This window comes from Terrapene carolina, unplaced genomic scaffold, assembly GCF_002925995.2.
Source record: "Terrapene carolina triunguis isolate 2854851 unplaced genomic scaffold, T_m_triunguis-2.0 Scaffold613, whole genome shotgun sequence".
Lineage (NCBI taxonomy): Eukaryota > Metazoa > Chordata > Testudines > Emydidae > Terrapene > Terrapene triunguis.
The window spans coordinates 1611139-1625975 of NW_020664964.1; the positions used below are offsets into that span (position 1 = coordinate 1611139).

A 14837-nucleotide genomic window follows, 5' to 3' on the forward strand; every position below is an offset into this window, starting at 1 on the left:
CTCGGAGTCTCCCCCTCCCTCCCAGGCTCTCAAACCTGGGAGAGAGGAGGAGACTCCGAGTGGCCGCGGCGCGGGCGCCGCTTCTCCCCCTCCCTCCTAGGCTTGAGAGCCTGGGGGGAGGAGGCAGGGAAGGGGCGGAGTTGAGGCTGGGCCGGGGGTGGGGTAATTAAAAAACGGGGGAGGGGCGGCCAAAATTGTTTTTGCCTTAGGCGGCAAAAATCCTAGAGCCGGCCCTGGTCAGCCACAGATGCTTGCTCCAGTCCTGTGCCTTCCAGATATGTCCACCATTTAGTGCCTGGGATACTGACTGTAGACTTTCTCTCCCTGTAGTCGCAATATTGCAGATTTTATCTTTGCCTGGGTACATAGTTTTGCTTATATCAATAGCTTTCTATAGTGCCTGCATATTATAAAACTTGTACTCAATATAGTAGCTTCATGTTTTCCCCAACTACATTATAGATCTTCAATGAATTATTTTAATCTGGAGGCAAACTGCACTTTGATTTTCATCATTACTCACCCTTCAAAGTTTCTTCTAAAACTTCTGCTTTCTCATTATCAGAACTTCTAACTATTTTGTCAGTTCCAATAAAACCTGAGATGTAATTTCTCTTATTCTGAATTCCTTCCTTCATTCTGATTTTCTGGTATATTTCTGATGCTTTGATATCTTTATTTAACCTTTCACAATACTTCCTCCAACTTTCTTTGATTTTGTTACAATGCTTTGTGGTATTGCCTTACTTCTTTTATACTTCATTAGATCTTCACTGTTCATAGTAAATTTTTGCTTTCTTATAAGCTTTATTTTTTAACTGACATTTCACACTCCTCATTCCACCCTGGAAGTGAGTTTTTAGTTTTGGGGTATTTTAATATCTTAGATATGGCTATAGTAGCTGCTGCTATTATCCTCTTTATTACGTTGTCATTGAAATTCTCTGTGTCAACACTCACACAGTGATCATTCACAGATTCAGTATATTTTACTTGTGAAAAGTTCCCAGTTAGCTTTCTGAAAATTCTAGGTGGGTAATTTTCCATTACCTCCAGCCTTACCTTGTCCTTGAAAAGTAAAGGGAAATGATCACTCCCCATTCCTCCTTCCATATATATTTCCCAGTTGCATTTGCTTGCAATAACTGCTGTTGTTATTCCCAGGTCTAAGCAAGAAAACCTACCATCTGGTGCATTAAATCTAGTTGGGGTTCCATCAGTTAAAACCTGTAGATTGTTTTTGTCTATTAAATCTTTCTAGGCATGTGCCGTTACGATCAGTTGTCCTACTTCCCATAAATTATTATGACCATTTAGATCACCTCATGTAATACATGGTCTTTTACCATTCTTCACTGTTTCTTGTGATTCTGAGCTTTCTAATTTCCCACACAGGTTATAGGTATTATAAATCCTTAAAGAAATATTTCTCTTTTGCATTGGGATCTCAACAGCACTATATTCAAGACTTACTTCTATGTAGTTTAATCTTTCCCTAATGAAAGTACAAACACCTCCTCCTGTACCTAGTTTTCAGTTTTGCCTAAAGGCAATATACCCTGGAATTTTAAAAAGTTTTCCAACCATCCATGTTTCCTGGATACAGTATCTGGTTTAGTTCTTATTTCCAGTATATTTTCTTTTAGTTCTTGACCATGTGCTATCAAATTGTGTGGATTCCAACAGAAGACTATGATTCCTATACTAGTCATATTTCACCATTACCCTCATTCAGGATTGCATGAATATGATCCATTGACAGATTACTAACATACAAGAATTTTTCCACTTTCCTTGCTTTTCATTTTCATTTTTTCTGATTTTCCCCTTGTTTCTAATGCACAGTTTATCACTTCTATCATAAATGCAATAAACCTCCCTTTTTCACTGCTAATATATTATTGCTTGTTTCTTCTGCAATGTTTATCATATTCTTTATAGAATGAGGCTGTATCTGCAGTTCCCCTTTTTCTGGGCTGCTTTTCTTTTCCTTTTTTGCCTGATGTCTTTTCAGCTTCTGCATAAGATATGTTAACAGTCTTCATCTTTTGTATATCTTCAGCTTGTCTCGCCACAATGTGTCCCTCTGTATGCCCATCGGTGACTTCCACCACAGTCACTGCACCGACCTCCACCCCTTCTATATAGTTTTCATAGGGATGCTTACCCCTCACGTTTACTGCAACTCGTTTGCCCTCTACAAACATTTGCAACATACCCTTACCATTGGAACATATAACACCTTAGGGGTGGTGGGATATATGGACTTGATTCTAAATATCTGATACCTTAAGGAAGAGTCCTTTCCTTAAATGTAATCAGTGCAGCTGTTGATGGTTTGATGGTTTGTTTTCTCCTCCTCTCTTACTAATTATTAAGGCTAAGTTTTTGTCACAGATATTTTTAGTAAAAGTCACGGACAGGTCACGGGCAATAATGAAAAATTCACAGAAGCCAGTGACCTGTCCTTCACTTTTACTAAAAATACCCAGGACAAAATGGGTAGCCTGTGGGGAGGTGGGGCCTGGGAGCTCCAGGGTCCCCTCCTGCTGTGGCTGGGAGCTGCTGGGGTCCCCTCGGCCACCCGTGGGGGGGGCGGGATAGCTCAGTGGTTTGAGCATTGGCCTGCTAAACCCAGGGTTGTGAGTTCAATCTTTGAGGGGGCCATTTAGGGATCGGGGGCAAAAATCTGACTGGGGATTGGTCCTACTTTGAGCAGAGGGTTGGACTGAGGTCCCTTCCAACCCTGATATTCTATGATTCTATGATTCCCCCTGCCACTGGGTCCCCCCTGCTGCCCACGGCGGCTGGGAGTGGCAGATCCCCCTTGCCACCCATGGTGGCTGGGAGTGGTGGGAGAGATGTGGGGTTGGTGGCTGGGAGCTGTGGGGGTACCGCGCAGCTCCCTGCCTCCACAGACAGCAGGGGCCAGCACTGGCTGAAGTCATGGAGGTCTTTGGAAGTTATGGATTCCGTGACCTCCGTGACTAAATTGCAGCCTTACTAATTAGACATTTACTTACTAACACTCTGTTTTCTCCTGTGCTTTTTGTTATCTTCTTATCAGTCAGTGCCAGCGGTGTCCCATATGTTACTTCCTTGGTTTCTGTCAAATACTCTGGTAGCTGGCAAGTTATTTTAACTTTCCCTAAAATTTTAGTTTTTAGCAGTATTTATGAGCCTGCTCTTTATTTTTACATTCAACTAAAAGATCCCCGTCTTGCAACCTTCTGGCTCTTACTATATGCCCTATTATATTTTTAATTCAGTCAGCTACTTTCACAGGATTAGTGTCACCTATTCTTATTTCCATGGCTAGTGATCATAACACTGTGGCTTATTTCTTTTCTCAGCTTTGCTTTTTTGCCTATGTCATCATTTGAGCCAGCTTGTACTCTTTCTTCTCTCTCTTCTCCCCCCCCCCCCCCCCTTGTATCTTACATTTCAGCCATTCAGCCACTTTCTGCTTGGAACATTCTCTCTTTATGCTAACCAGATTGCTCCTGCCCAGCTGGGCTTCATGATCAGTTAAGCCTCTCTCTCCCTCCAGGTGCAGCCAGGTAACATAATTGGCCTCTCAGGCCCACATTAACTCATTAAGGAACTCTGTGGAGTACACACCCCATCACACCCCACCCATTTCAGATGCTATCCATAGTAGATTGATTATGTTTGAATATATGCACATGCATGCTCTTTGTGTTCTGCTGGCCTCCTGGGGTTTGGCTCCTTCTTAATTGGGGAAAAAATAAGTGGTGCTAAGCATCACTCACTCATGGTGCAAAATAAATTAATTAGTCGTGATATAGTTAATGGTGACATTTGATCATTGGAGGCAAACTGGGAAGTTCATACCTCCAAGCGTTTGTTTCAGCCTCACTGCAAACTCAGATGTGCAGAAAGAATAGCAAATATGGCAGGCGACCAGCTTGGCTTAACAGTGAAATCTTAGGTGAGCTTAAACACAAAAAGGAAGCTTACAAGAAGTGGAAACTTGGACAGATAACTAGAGAGGAGTATAAAAATATTGCTCGAGCATGCAGGGGTGTAATCATGAAAGCCAAAGCACAATTGGAGTTGCAGCTAGCAAGGGATATGAAGGGTAACAAGAAAGGTTTCTACAGGTATGTTAGCAACAAGAAGAAGGTCAGGGAAAGTGTGGGACCCTTACTGAATGGGGGAGGCATTTCCATGATGTGGAAAAAGCTGAAGTACTCAATGTTTTTTTTTTGCCTTGGTCTTCACAGACAAGGTCAGCTCCCAGACTGCTGCACTGGGCAGCACAGTACGGGGAGGAGGTGAGCAGCCCCCAGTGGTGAAAGAACAGGTTAAGGACTATTTAGAAAAGCTGGGCATGCACAAGTCCATGGGGCTGAATGCAGTGCATCCGAGGGTGCTGAGGGAGTTGGCTGATGTGATTGCAGAACCATTGGCCATTATCTTTGAAAACTCATGGCTATTGAAGGAGGTCCTGGATGATTGGAAAAAGGTGAATATAGTACCCATCTTTTAAAAAGGGAAGAAGGAGAATCTGAGGAATTACGGACTGGTCAGCCTCACCTCAGTCCATGGAAAAATCATGGAGCAGGTCCTCAAGGAATCCATTTTGAAGCACTTGGAGGAAAGGAAGGTGATGAGGAACAGTCAACATATATTCACCAAGGGCAAGTCATGCCTCACCAACCTGATTGCCTTCTATGATGAGATAACTGGCTCTGTGGATATGAGGAAAGCGGTGGACATGATATACCTTGACTTTAGCAAAGCTTTTGATATGGTCTCCCACAGTATTCTTGCCGGCAAGTTAAAGAAGTATGGATTGGATGAACGGACTATAAGGTGGATAGAAAGCTAGCTAGATTGTCGGGCTCAATGGGTAGTGATCAATGGCTCGATGTCTAGTTGGCAGCCGGTATCAAGTGGAGTGCCCCGGGGGTCGGTCCTGGGGCCGGTTTTGTTCAACATCTTCATTAATGATATGGATGATGGGACAGATTGCACCCTCAGCAAGTTCGTGGGTGACACTAAGCTGGGGGGAGAGGTAGATACGCTGGAGGGTAGGGATAGGGTCCAGAGGGACCTAGACAAATTAGAGGATTAGGCCACAAGAAATCTGATGAGATTCAACAAGGACAAGTGCAGAGAAGAATCCCATGCACTGCTACAGGTTGGGGACCGACTGGCTAAGCGGCAGTTCTGCAGAAAAAGACCTGGGCTGGTTACAGTGGACGAGAAGCTGGATGTGAGTCAACAATGTGCTCTTGTTGCCAAGAAGGCTAACGGCATATTGGGCTGCATTAGTAGAAGCATTGCTAGCAAATCGAGGGACGTGATTATTAGCCTCTACTCGGCACTGGTGAGGCCACATCTAGAGTATTGTGTCCAATTTTGGTCCCCCCACTACAGAAGGGATGTGGACAAATTGGAGAGACTCCAGCGGAGGGCAACGAAAATGATCAGGGGGCTGGGGCACATGACTTACGAGGAGAGGCTGAGGGAACTGGGCTTATTTAGTCTGCAGAAGAGAAGAGTGAGGGGGGATTTGATAGCAGCCTTCAACTACCTGAAGGAAGTTCCAAAGAGGATGGAGCTAGGCTGATCTCAGTGGTGGCAGATGACATAACAAGGAGCAATGGTCTCAAGTTGCAGTGGGGAAGGTCTAGGTTGGATATTAGGAAAAACTATTTCACTAGGAGGGTGGTGAAGCACTGGAATGGTTTACCTAGGGAGGTGGTGGAATCTCCATCCGTAGAGGTTTTTAAGGCCCAGCTTGACAAAGCCCTGGCTGGGATGATTTAGTTGGGATTGGTCCTGTTTTGAGCAGGGGGTTGGACTAGATGACCTCCTGAAGTCTCTTCCAACACTAATCTTCTATGATTCTGTGTTACACTTGGTTCAAATTTACAGGATTTTATTTGCAATCATGACAGTTAGATACTTGTTTTAAAACAAAGCTTAGATTTTAGAGCACAAGATGACATCTTGGAGAGATGCAAGAATGCCATACTTGAGTACACCCACCCTCATCTCCCACCACTCTCAATTGAATCCCTCCAGCTTAGAGTCTGTAGAGCAGGGTTTCCCTAGCTTTTCAAAACCAAGAACTGCATCAACAACTTCCCAGAGAGTTAGTGGCTGCACCTGCTTGCCATATACGTTTGCCACCTTAATCATGCTTTATGATTATTTTTAAAAAACAAACCTGTTTTATTTCAGTGGCAGTTTTGTCATAATACCTACTTTAAAGTCAGGTAGCCACATTATTTTATAAGAAATGCCATTGAAAGAGCCCGGTGCTCAAAATTTGGACAGCTCTAGGGAAACAATCACCCATTTGCAGGGGAAAGTGCTGAAATAAAATAATTGTTTTTCTTCAAAGGAAAAGAATGCAAAACATGTTATTAAACATCTAAGTGTCCAGAAGAACAGGGGATTTGGGGATATCTCATATTTGAATGGAACACAGTCATATTAATGCTAGGAAGACAAGGGTGACTTTTGGGGGCTATGCATGCTACACTTTATATGTCCTTTCTATAGAAGGACAAAGTTCCCAGCTTTTTCTCTTTTTAATTTGTATTTTTATCAAATTAGGCTTCGTTTTTAACAAACATTTTGTTGACCATCTGAATTTTGCTTTGAGGAAAACAGCTGCTGCTAATTAGGCAGCTTATGCTTACATCCTCACTGAGGCCTCTTATCACTAGTATAATACAAATAATAAAAAATATCCTTTAGAAAGAAAGGATTAAAATAATATGTGCGCTAACAAGATTATCAGTAATAAAGAAATGTAGATGACAGCAGAACCCGATGAAGATAGAATGTAGCCCATACACAGCAGAATGGAGGAAGACACTTGTAAAGCAGTGGCTCGTAAAAGAACATGGGAGTCATGATGTATAATCAGCTGAACACGAGCTTCCAGTGCAACACTGTGGTCAAAAGTGCTAACATAATGCTTGTACGTATAAACCGGGGGATATCGAGAAGGAGTGGAGAGGATATTTTACTTCTGTAGTTTGCACTGGTGAGACTGTCCACAGTTCAAGAAGGATGCTGAAAAACTGAGCAGGGAAGTTACTTCGGTGGGAGGAACATTTCAATGTGTACACATCCACTGTTTTGTTGACAAAAGTGTGTAGTGTAGAAAGGCCTTATACTAAGTTCTTTCTAGTTCTATTTTGCCCTTAAATTGGGACTCATCCTCTCTTTCTGGGGGAAAAACAGTGCTTTGCTCTTCAACCAGCTGAGAACAATTGAACAGAGAACAAGGCAAAGCAACAGCTGCTGGGTTGAGGATCCTATTCTTTGTGAATTGATTCAGCCCGCTCAAGAGCATGGGGGCGGGAGGCTCTCTAGTCCAACATCATTCTTGTTGTTTGTACAGGAAGATTTTCAGCAAAGCACTGATTACTTTCATGAAGAAAAAAAACCTTCATAAAAGTGCCCTTTCATGAAAGTGAAGTCCCAAGACAATCCGACAGCTTAACAAAGATCCTGTTCTTCTTATTGCAGCTCTCTTCCGAAATCTTAAAAAACCAACCAACCAACCCCCCACATCTGGGAAATTAATACATAACACCACTATGTTGTGTGTCACTTCAGGTTAGTCTTTACATAACATACCTAACACAAAACAGACTAAGTTAAGGCATCCAGTAGTGTGTACCCTCTAGTCCTCTACCCAGAATCTCATTCACACTTTGCTACTAGCACAACAGTGATACACCTCAGACAATATACTATGTTGTGGCTGTGCTTCAGAGTGGATGCTAACCTTCAAGCACCCTGTTCCCCAGACGTGAGTGAATGTGATTTTCTAGAACTGTGCAAAAAAGATATTGGGGAAAGACTGGCTGATTTGTGTTGATGTACATGTATTGTGTTGGGGGAGTTCATGTATTAATATACAATTGTGTACCTCCCCCACCCATGAAAAAACCCCACCATGTGTGTCATTTGTCGTTTTTAGATTGTAAACTCTTTGGGTAAGGGACTTTGTCTTTATATGTTTGTACAACACCTAGCACAATGGGCCCCTGATTCTGATTGGGTCCTCCAGCCATTAGTGTAATATAGATATTTAACAACAGTAAAGTAAATGGCAAACTCGTTTTTATTCTGTTCGTGAAGGGTTTGAATTGCCTTTTAAATACTGCTTCCTTTATTGATTTGATCTAGAGGTCTGAGGGAAAAATGCAGGAGATTACATACTCATATTGTTGTTTTAGAGATTGCCTCATAATTTACACCTCAGTGGTGTTTTTAAAAAAAACACCTATATAAATCTTGAAACATATCACTGAGATTGTGTAATCTGTATAACAAATTTTATTTTCTGTTTCAGATACGGACATGGCTATGAAATATTTTGTGTTGCTTGTAACAATTCAAAAACTATAGTTGCCTCAGCATGTAAGGTAAGAAAAGAGAGATTTTAGCACCATTTATTGAAAAGGGTTATATGATATCAGATTGACAAGGATTGTGGTCTAAAAGTTAGAGCACAGGATTGGGAGACAGAATTCTAAATTGTGGTCTACATTCTGCTACTTGAGTCCCAGTGACTCGGGGCAAGCCACTTAACTTTTCTGTGCCACAGTTTGTCCATCCATAAAATGGGTATATTTGGCCTTATGGACATGTGCAAATGAATGTACAAAAATTAGTAGTAATAAATGATTTGTGGTATTTTTGGTGTTGAGCCAGTTACGAAGAAAGTGAATTGTCAGAATTCATACATATACTGTTGTCATCTTCCAGGGTTTAGTAGAAAGTTTAAGCAGGAAACATCCTTACTATCATAGTAGCATGTGAGTGAAAATAAAACTTGGAACTTCCTAGAGGAAAATTCAATCTAACTCAGTTGCAAGCATTTAAAAAATCATGCTAATATTTTAAGGTGGTGTCATTTTGTTTTTTGTTTCCTTTCCTTCATTTTCAGTGGTTTTGTCCCTGTCCTTACAGGCTTCCAAAAAAGAACACGCAGCAATTATTTTGTGGAGCACCACTTCTTGGAAGCAGCTGCAAAGCTTGTCTTTTCACAATCTGACCGTTACTCAGATGGCATTTTCTCCTGATGACAAATTCTTATTAGCAGTTTCCAGAGATAGAAATTGGTCACTGTGGAAAAATCAAGATAAAAAACCATTGCAGTCAGGTAAGCTACATAGCATTGGTGTGTCCATTCAAAAAGAGGTATTGAAACTAGTAAACCAGTTTAGCTTTTAAAACAATTTTAACAATAAATTAATAAGATTCTGTTATATCTCACTGTGACATCTTGTTATACTTTTATTGTTTCACTCTTTAGGAAATAGAGAATTGTTCACATGGTTCTTTTTAAATACTGTACATTTATTGTCGTATGAAGCAGCCACAAAGTAGATTAAAATGTAGAAAGCCAGGCATAAACATATTAATAAAAAAAAAACATGTATTGAAATAAAAATATATGAATATAGGATGTGCTATCTCTGGGTTTTGTCAAGTAATTTGATTTGGTTTCAGTAAATCAGAGCTATAAAAAATACTGGTTACGGGAAACCTATGATGTGTGGTCTGAACTGTAAAACTATAATCCATTAAATAAGTTATTTGTTTGTTGTGGTCTGTCACTCCTGTGCAGGCTAAAGGACACTATTAGACTGATGTCCAGCTCAGAGTCTGTTGGACTTGTGTAGTAGGGCTGTATACCTGTTCGGTATTTCTTGATAAGATTAGCCACTTCCCACCTCTCTGATGCTTTCTATGCACTCTACAGCAGTGGTTCTCAACCAGAGGTACGTGTTCTCCTGGGCATACGCAGAGGTTTTCCAGGGGTACTTCAGCTCATCTAGATATTTGCCTAGTTTTACAACAGGCTACATAAAAAGCACTAGTGAAGACAGTACAAACTAAAATTTCATATAGACAATGACTTGTTTATACTGCTCTGTATTCTATACACTGAAATGTAAGTACAATATTTATATTCCAATTGATTTATTTTATAATTATATGGTAAAAATTAGGAAGTAAGCTATTTTTCAGTAATAGTATGCTATGACACTTTTGTATTTTTATTCTGGTTTTAAGTGAGGTGAAACTTGAGGGTACGCAAGACAAATCAGACTCCTGAAAGGGGTACAGTAGTCTTGAAAGGTTGAGAGCCACTGCTCTATAGGGTACACTGACTTTACAAACATGGCTCTGTCAGAGGAGAATTTGATAAAAAGAGATTCACTTGACTTTCAGCCTTGGAAAATCCTGCAAGATCCAACTCCTAGTGGCGCGTGTTTTACTCAAACATCGTATACATATGCTGAAAGCTGTTGTAGTTATACCAGCTGCTGATTTGAACCTAATTGCTAGGTGGTTGGTGTGTAATGTTACTGAGCTCCACAATATTTTCATAGAATCAGGCCCTGATCAGGTATGTGTCTGGTAGACCTGCCTGGGAAATATTGGTAATGTTGATCAAGTCCTTTGTTAGAGGAGAATTTGATAAGAAGAGATTCACTTGACTTTCAGCCTTGGAAAATCAAGTCCATTATGACTGGGTGATTGTTGTTTCTTACCTGAGCGGTCCATCCTAGAACATAACACATTGTCCACTTTAGTTTTAAAAAGCGCTTAAAAAATATGCTGCATTGCAGGTTGATGGATTGGATGACCTAGGGTTAGACTCCTACACGGATACAAAATTTATATCTGCGGATGCGGATATCCACAGATATAAAGTGGATATCTGCAGAGCTGCAGGGCTCTACCAGGAACCACAGCAACAAAAGCAGCAGCATGTTGGGCCGCCGCTTACAGGAGCCAACACCCAGCCTGGGCAGCTCCTCCAGTGTGGTTATATCGCCCCCAGTCCTGCCCACTGGGGTGGGCACTAGGCTCACAGGCAGCTGTCCCTGGTGCAAGCATGTGCAAGCGGCTCACACTCCTGGACAGGAGACGCAGAGTGACAGCCCGACATGCTGCTGCTTTCGTTGCTGCGGTTCCTGGAAGAACCCTGCAGCTCCACGGATATCCACTTTATATCCACAGATATAAATTTTGTATCTGCGCAGGACTCTACATAGGGTTTTTCTACATCTATAACTTACATGAGGCAAATATGGTAGCATAATTATACTTTGTATTTACAAATTTTAATAAGTGTGCTACAAATAAATGAAATATACAGTGCATTTCAAGGGACAGTACCGAGCCCTATGTTTAAAAACTAAGACCGGGTCTCCACTACAGAGTTAAGTCGACTTAAGTTATGTTGACGATCATAAGTCACTTGTGTCTGCAGAGCATGTCCCCAATTGTTGCTCTTGCGTAGACAGGCAGTGTTTTGCATCATGGGTAGCTATCCCACTGTGCAACTCACCACCCTCTGTCACCCTCTGCCTCTGGGAGCTCTGGGAATGGATCACGGTGCATCACGGGAACGTGTTCGCTGTCCTGTGATGCAGTTCTTTCCATCCCATCATTCCATGGGCTTCCTACTTCATTTCATGCCATTTTTCAACAGTCCTTGTAAACTGTGCACCTGCCATCTCTGCCTGACAGCATGGCTCTTAAGCTACTGACCAGGCTGGTGATGAGTGTTATGAACACAATGCGGCTGGTCCTGCAGTTATTTAATGAGCTGCAAAACAGAGAGTGAATCGGTGATGCATGCCCTGCTGGCTACCATGGAAACAAATAATTCAAGATTGCTGCTGCCACGGTAGACCATTGGTACTGGGCTCAGGAAACAAGCTCTGAATGGTGGGATCACATCGTGATGCATGTATGGGATGACGAGCAGTGGCTGCAGAACTTTCGGATGCACAAATCCACCATCCTGGAACAGTGTGTGGAGCTTGCCCCAGCACTGTGGCACAAGGACACCAGAACGAGAGCTGCCCTCACTGTGGAAAAGCAAGTGGCAGTCGCTGTGTGGAAGATGGCAACTCCATTTGCTACTGGTCAGTCGCAAATCAGTTTTGAATGGGAAAGTCCACCGTGGGGGTGGAGGTGATGCAAGTGTGCAGGGCCATTAATCACCTCCTGCTATGAAGGACTGTAACTCTCGGTAATGTGCAGGAAATAATTGATGGCTTTGAGGCAATGGGATTCCCTAACTGCAGCGGGACGTTAGATGGAACACATCTGAATTTTGGCCCCCCAACCGTCTTGCAACAGAGTACATCAACCGAAAGGGCTACTTCTCCATGGTCTTGCAGGTGCTAGTGACTCACCAGGGCCGTTTCACTGACATCAATGCAGCATGGTCAGGGAAGGTGCATCATGCACGCATCTTTCAGAACACTGAACTGTATAGAAAGCTGCACGCTGGGATTTTCTTTCCAGACCAGAAGATTCCAATGAGGAATGTGGAAATGCCCATAGTGATCCTTGGAAACCCCATCTTACCCCTTGCTCCTGTGGCTCACGAGCAGCAAGGAGCACTTCAACAACAGGCTCAGCAGGCATCAAATGATGGTTGAATGTGCCTTTGTTCGATTAAAAGGTTGCTGGCCAGTTAGGCCTCAGTGAGAAAAATATTCGGATGGTCATTGTGGCCTGTTGTACTCTGCATGTTTGCGATGCGAAGGGTGAAAAGTTTCCTGGGGTGGACGACTGGGGCTGATCGTCTGGCTCCTGATTTTGAGCAGCCAGATACAAGGGCAATTAGAGGGGTGCAGTGGAAGGCTATTTGAATCAGGGAGGCTTTAAAGGAGCATTTTGACAATGAGTCCCAGTAATGTGTCTTTATGTAATGCATTCAGCCAGGCAATGTTTACTTGTCCCCTTGAATTGCCCCTGTAGTGCTTGCTTCCTGAGCATTAATTGTACTAAGCAAATATAGCCACTGTGTTTCAATGTTAGCACTGACTGATGTGTGTATGTCACAAATAAAGACTCATTTTATTTCAAAAATTCAAGTTTAATAACTGGACAAAACACAAATTTTTGGTCAAACATGGGACATGACAATGAGAAACAGTCTCATGGTTAGGGCTCTCACAGCTGTGTGTAACTCCAGTCCAGCTTTCATTGGGAAACAAGTCCCTAGGCGTCGAGTGCACAAAGTATTGTGAGGGACCAAGAACACATGAGGAATGTGGTAGGGGAGTTTAGGGAGGGCATGGACTGAAGTTCTGTAGTGGTTACAGCGGAAGTTGTGCACAGACCTGCTCATAGTGCAGGGTAATGAGGGACTTCATCATCTCTGGCTGGCCCTCCAGGAGCTTTATCATCCGCTTCTGCCCCTGTGTCCTTTCCAGCTATCCAGCCTCAGTCTTTCATTAATTGACTCCCTCCATGCTCTTGTTTTGCCGTGTGCTGCATCTGTTGACTGCAGCACTTCGCAAAACATCTCCTTACTCCTCCTGGTCCTCCGCCTTATCTGACGGAGGTGCTCTGCTGGTGTAGAGGACAAGGGCACATATGCAGAAGCAAAAGAAACACTGAACAGAGACAGTATTGTGTGTGTGCTTACAGCCGTGAATCATAGAAGTTACACACAGCTCTTTCACTGTCCCTGGGCTAGCATGCAGGTCAGCATGAGTCCCAAATATGATGAGTTTGCAGGGGAGGAGGATGACAAGGGGGAATAGGCAAGAATTGATAAAGGGTGATGTGATGGGTTCCTCCTGGGATGCCACCTAGAACTAGGATACCACTAAGCCTTCTGACCCACCAGCCTGGGCTCCCTCTCACACTGTGCTGCTGTGACGAGCTGCAGACCCGCTCCCGGTCCTACACCTTTACCAGCATTCACATTGGCAGGGACCCACCCAGCTGCAGTTACATGCAGGCTCTCTGACCAGTCACTGCATGACCCAACAATAGAGAGGCTACAGCCAAAATAACCTCCAGCTTCCCAATCTAGGACCCCAGAGCTATATTGTCTGCCCTGGTTAAAACCCCGACCAGTATGAATTTATTATCCAGTTCGCCTCCCTCTCAATGTGGAAAGGAAAGGCAACAGCCTTTGCCCCTTGAGCTGAGATTTCCAAGCACTTCTTCAAACTCACTGGTTTTAGATAAAGCAAAAACAAATTTATTAACTACAAAAGATAGATTTTAAGTGATAACAAACAGATCAAAGCAGATTACCTAGTAAATAAACAAAAACGCAAACTAAGCTTAACATACTAGAAAGATAGGATTTGAATTAACAATCGCTCACCCTGATTGATGATACAAGCAGGCTGCAGATTCTCAAGGTACAAGCTGCACCTGCTTTACAGCTTGGAATAGCCAGGTTTTTCATACACAGGCTAGAAATCCCTTTATCCTGGGTCCAGCACTTCCCCCAGTTCAGTCTTTGTTCCTCAGGTGTTTCCAGGAGTCCTCTTGTGTAGGGAGTGAAGAACAACAGATGATATCACTCCCTGCCTTATATTGCTTTAGCATATGGCGGGAACCCTTTGTTCCCAAACTCAGTTTGTTGAAAAACATTGACATCCCACGATGGAGTCTAGTCATGTAGGCTGGTCACATGCCCTTGCATACCTTGCTGAGTCATAGGAGCCATTACTTACAGCTTGTCTGGAACGTTCACAGGAAGGTTAAGTTCTTCCAGGGTCCATTGTCTTTGCTGATGGGCCATCAGCACTGTCTGGCTTCTTCATTGTTGTACCAGAAAGGCTAGTTGTGGATGTCACCCAGAATAAGCACAATTGAAATACAGATACATAGTTAATATTCCTAACTTTAGATACAAAAATGATACATGCATATAAATAGCATAATCATATTCAGCAAATCATAACTTTTCCAATGACACCTCACAACCCATCTTGTACAAAATGCATCATAATTATGACATAATCATATCATGATAATATCACTGTAAAAAATATGGG

At 42.7% G+C, this 14837-nt stretch overlaps 1 protein-coding gene across 2 annotated transcripts in view; it reads left to right on the plus strand.

The window, feature by feature from the left end:
* Window positions 1–14837, plus strand: part of ELP2 (elongator acetyltransferase complex subunit 2) — a 120451-nt gene that overhangs the window by 90394 nt on the left and 15220 nt on the right. For both annotated transcript variants that reach the window (XM_026659236.1, XM_026659237.2), the window contains exons 17-18: window positions 8351–8423; window positions 8971–9163. In XM_026659236.1, coding sequence (XP_026515021.1) covers window positions 8351–8423; window positions 8971–9163 — 266 coding nt within the window. The remainder of the gene's footprint in view (window positions 1–8350; window positions 8424–8970; window positions 9164–14837) is intronic.